General features: G+C 42.7%; 1 protein-coding gene across 2 annotated transcripts; it reads right to left on the reverse strand.

The window, feature by feature from the left end:
* Positions 1-258: 258 nt before the first annotated feature.
* LOC123167092 (jasmonate-induced oxygenase 4) lies at positions 259-2,627 on the reverse strand. Of its 2 annotated transcripts, none has more exons than XM_044584925.1 (5): positions 2,463-2,627; positions 2,056-2,282; positions 1,678-1,949; positions 1,249-1,579; positions 259-687 (listed from the first exon to the last, which is right to left on the reverse strand). In XM_044584925.1, the coding sequence occupies exons 2-5, from the start codon at positions 2,272-2,274 to the stop codon at positions 442-444; spliced, it is 1,068 nt and encodes a 355-aa protein (XP_044440860.1). In that variant the 5' UTR covers positions 2,275-2,282; positions 2,463-2,627; the 3' UTR covers positions 259-441. The 2 variants fall into 2 exon arrangements, with proteins under 2 accessions (XP_044440860.1, XP_044440861.1); XM_044584926.1 differs by having other exon boundaries at positions 2,056-2,287; positions 2,463-2,600.
* Between the last annotated feature and the right edge of the window lie 2,055 nt (positions 2,628-4,682).

The raw sequence follows: 4,682 nt of genomic DNA on the forward strand, positions 1-4,682 counted from the left end.
CGAGGGGATGTTTTCCGCGTCCCTCAAAATATTTTACGGGTCCGGCGCGTTTACTGTGTCTAATCAGACGGCTTTTTTTTATGAGAACCTGTATTTTGACGGTTATTTTGCGGGTCGGCGTTTGCTAGAGATGCTCGAAGGGGCTTTCTACTACTGTGAACATACACGCATAATGCCTCATCTGTTTTACAAGAAAATGCAGCACATGAAAGATGTTGCACTCACATATGCGAGGGCCAATGCTAGTTTTATTAAAAATACATTAATGATATTACAACTTTATTTCTTTTTATTAGCATGTAGACCATGCCAAAACTTGAAACAACATGTGCTGTTGAACAATGGGATTAAATACACGCTTGCCTTGTAATGAAACATGATACAAATATCTGTCGCAAAGTGACTACCTTTTTTGTAACAAATTCATTGCACCACACGTAGTTATATCTTTAGTTTACCCATAACAACTTCTTTCCCTTGAGAAAAATGAGTGTAATGTGCCACAATGTAGTCTTTGACCTTCACTTTTCTGTACAAGGCTGGTCTCTTCTCATTGACCAGTTGAGCCGATGGCTCGATTTCTTTCTCAGGATCAACAGAGTAGTCTAGAACCACCGATATCCTCTCTTTCTTTGCGTTTGTCATAACCCTATGCACAGGGCTCCTAAAGATCCCATTGCTCATTATCTGTGTCACAAAAGTTTTAAGTCCGTCAGTCCAAAAGCTTAAAAAAAATTATGGCGAAAGCTCATAATCTTAAACAATTCACATTTCATGATCCCTGGCATGTAACTTTGACTATTATGTTTTATATGAAAATGGTAGAAAAGATTTATAATTTTTTAGGCTATAAAATAAATCTTGAACAACGCAAACGATGATGTCTTTACTGGGTAGGACTAAGCCGCAGTTTATACGTACTACCTCTTTTCCTAAAGGGTCTGTCTAGGACACATGGTGACATACTTATGTCACATCTAACCTGATCTCCACTATGTTTGTGGTCTATTTTTTTTTGTCCCAACTTTTTTATTGTTCTTTGTTGCTGCCTTATTTGTGTGAGGTTAGATGTGACATCCTTAGAAAATATCTAGATGTGAATTAGACAAACTGTTTCCTAAATATATGTGAAGGCTAGATTCAATATACCAAAAACTGTTTACATTGGTAAGGTGAAAATAAATTAGTATTAAATTTGTTACGAACAATATTATTATACACGATATAATTATGTTTCAGCAGGCGTACCTCCATTTGATCACCTATAATCATCAGCAGTGTGTGAGGTACGATTGGTACATCCCACCAGACCCCATCTCTGAGAACTTGCAGGCCACCAACGCTGTCATCAACCATGAGGACAGCAACAACGGTTCCATCAGAGTGGGGCGTGAGGCCGAACACGAGCTCCGGCCTCGGACACACCGGGTAGTAACTGCATCGAGCGTTAGTGAAAGGCTTCTCCACAAGCTGGTCCACGAAGTAGTCGTTGTCGTCAAGCTCCAGCAGCTTCGCCATTGCCCGGAGCACATTGTCCTTCACTGCCCCACATTTCTTCGTGAACTCGTGCAGAACATCCCTGCAATACAACAACATATGCACGTATGATCCTTCAGCAAATCCTCCCCCGATCGAGGTAATTAGATTGTGAAGACATGGCTGTGTGAGGTCGGTCACCTGAAGCCTTCGGGATGCGCTGGCCAGAGGGCAATGCGCCGCTCATCCTCGGGCTCCACCTTGAGGTAGAGACGGTCAGTCCAGTCTAGGGTCTCGTCCGGCGAGGACACCTGGTCGTTCCCATACCCCTCGTAGTTCCCGTACCCCTCGTACTGATCATCTCCGATCAGGTTGCTTTGCCTCTGCTTCTCTTCAAGCGGCTGCCGGAAAAACTCCCTGCACGCGGCCATCATGCCGTCCATCACCGCCGCGTCTACGCCGTGGTTACTGATCTGCAGGAACATTCATATGAAGCAACATGGATATCATGCTTGTCCATTCTCCGAAATGGTGGAGTACTACCGAGAACCGACTGCAGCCCATAGGGTTGTTACTTACCAGGAAGAGGCCCCAGGAATCGATAGCTGAGCGGAGCTTCGCCGCCTCATCAGCAGCGCCTCCGTCCTGCTTGGAAAGGAGGCTGAGGTTGATGACAGGGACCGGCGCTACGACCGTCGTGGTGAGCTGCTGGTCCTGGTGCCCGCGCACGACGTACCGGGTGGGCACGTCGGGCGTCCCGAGGGCGCTGGCCAGCTTTTGCACACAGCAGTTCTCCATAGGTGCACCTGCACTGCCAAAGAAAAAGAATCTGAAATGTATTCTCACCCCATTTTAGATGTCCCATTCAATTTGATCGAGGCAACGTTAAAGCTCATGGATTTTCTCAGCTAGCTCATGTATGCATGGTAGTACAAACACGAAAGTATGGAAATTATGGACGGTGAACGGCGAAACAATAATATTACCTTCAATCAGTTGGAGTGATCAGAAATGGATTTTCGATCAATTCCGTGGGCCACAACTTGTTGTGCTATAACTAGTATTTTGCAGCTAAGTGTGGAAATGCCATAGGACAGAGCGTCGTTTATATAGACTAATTGTGGCATGGTCTCACGTAGGCTGAGCCCGATTTCGGTCGGCCGTGCATGTCTGGATCGGGATGGCAGTCCTAAACCTATACGTGAGCAGGTGGGACTCATATGTTGGCTAAGCTTGATTTCGGCTAGCTATGCATGGCCGGATCGTGAAGGGAGTCCTAAACCCATATGTTTACTACTCCATTCGTCCCGAATTACTTGTCGCATAAATACATAGAAATGAATGTATCTAGTACGAAAATACATCTAGATACATTCATTTCTGCGATAAGTAATTCGGGACGGATGGAGTATTAAACGGGAGTAGGTGATCACTCTTTTTTTTTTGAATTGTTTGGATTGCTTACCACATGTGTCACGTGGTTGGTGATCGCTTTGTTAGTGAAGCCTACCCTCCCGCCTTGCATTAACTCAATCAAATCATATCCACAAATATAATAATTCAATTAAATCTTATCCGCAAAAATAATAATCAAATCAAATCTTATCCACAAAAATAATACTCAAATCAAATCTTATCCGCAAAAAAATCAAATTAAATCTTTTGCAATGCCTCTGTCGGTGGATGCACTATAATTACATTAACTCAACCAAATCATTCTAACTACTTGTCGGACATGTGCAATCTGATATAAGTATGTCAGACACGATTTATGTTGAACCATAAATATGCCCCCCAGCAACGCATAGGCAATTAGTTAGTATTATAGGACAACAGAAAACCAACGACTTCATCCGCAAAAAAAAAAAAAACAGCCAGTGAGATTCACCATTGCATGGAAAAAAAATACGTACTGTAAATGGCTGAGATTGCAATATATTGACCCATGGCATGGCTTTATTACGGTCAGCCATGCGTGGCTGCATGGGGATGGGAATCCTAAACCTATATGTAAGCAAGCAGGAATCACGTTGGCTATGCCTGATGGTTGCATCGGGAAGGGAGTCCAAACCTACGTATGTCAATTACATCCTTGAATCTTGATTGTTATAATTAAAATCAATGGAGCATTTTTTGTGGCATACATAGACGAAGGTGATGACTTATTTGGTTATAATATAATAATAAGATTTATGGCGGCGCCAATTGGTAGTGATAATTTGACATATGTGTGTGCGCGCGCGGGGACGTGATTTAAGCATTTGAGGATTGGTGTGTCGCCCGTTTCTCTATTTGATGGGACCAAATAACCAGCTTACACCTCAATGAGCAGCACGAATCAGCCGAGTGAACGGGACAACAAACAAGTTTTTTTTTCCTTTTTGAGAACACCATATAGCTTTATTGCAAAATATCCAGTGGGATGCAAACTATAGGTTTTTGATTGGAGGGTGAGCCAAAGATGGCGTCCAGTCTCAAGGGATGTTGCAGCTTTAACAAGATTACGAGCTTCTGCATGACCTATGTTCACGACTCAGGGAGACCTCTTGGAACATGGTTAGCTTTGCCTGGAATTCTTTTTCTACGAGTCCGTAAGCACATGGGTTCATCTCCCTGAAATTTCCTACCACTTGAACGTACTCGGTAGTTATATTTAGACTTCCAAGATATATTAAGATCAAAGGCAAAGGACAAGGCCTCGCAGCAAGAAATAGCTTCCAAAGTTTCCGGATCAGTAAGTCCCTCAAAAAGAACCGCTGAAGCTCCAAGCTCCAAGGTGAGTGCCTGTGCACTCGCGTGCCCCTGCGAACGGAGCAGTCAGTGCTGTTTGTCGAGATGCAACAGACTCTAAAATACCAAGTTTTAACTAGTTTTAGAGATATACTTTTAAGCAATTTTTTCTGTCGATGTAGACCAAAAAAAAGTATTTTTATCGGTCCCTCGTACTAAGTTTCAAGCTGTGAAACTTAATATATTTTTTCAAAAGTCGTCCAAATGTATTAAAAATGGATATTATTTGAAAGCCCTGGTCGTGAGAAACACGAATACGAAAACATAACATAATTTTTTTTGAAATGATAACTTAATTTGAAATCATCATTTAAAAGATATAAAATTTTGAAAATCAAAAGCCAAAATAAAAAGCGGGCACCAGGGACATGAGTGACCCCGCACTTGGGTGCCACAAATCCTCTCCCCCGACTGTT

This window comes from Triticum aestivum, chromosome 7D (genome assembly GCF_018294505.1).
Source record: "Triticum aestivum cultivar Chinese Spring chromosome 7D, IWGSC CS RefSeq v2.1, whole genome shotgun sequence".
In the NCBI taxonomy this organism is placed as follows: domain Eukaryota; kingdom Viridiplantae; phylum Streptophyta; class Magnoliopsida; order Poales; family Poaceae; genus Triticum; species Triticum aestivum.

What these genes read in the sequence shown, in the direction of transcription:
- LOC123167092 (XM_044584925.1), bottom strand. Translation starts at nt 2,274, where the DNA reads ATGGAGAACTGCTGTGTGCAAAAGCTGGCCAGCGCCCTCGGGACGCCC. An exon ending in ATTCCTGGGGCCTCTTCCTG is followed by an intron (nt 1,950 to 2,055) that starts GTAAGTAACAAC and finishes ATGTTCCTGCAG; the next exon opens with ATCAGTAACCACGGCGTAGA. An exon ending in TTATAGGTGATCAAATGGAG is followed by an intron (nt 688 to 1,248) that starts GTACGCCTGCTG and finishes TTTGTGACACAG; the next exon opens with ATAATGAGCAATGGGATCTT.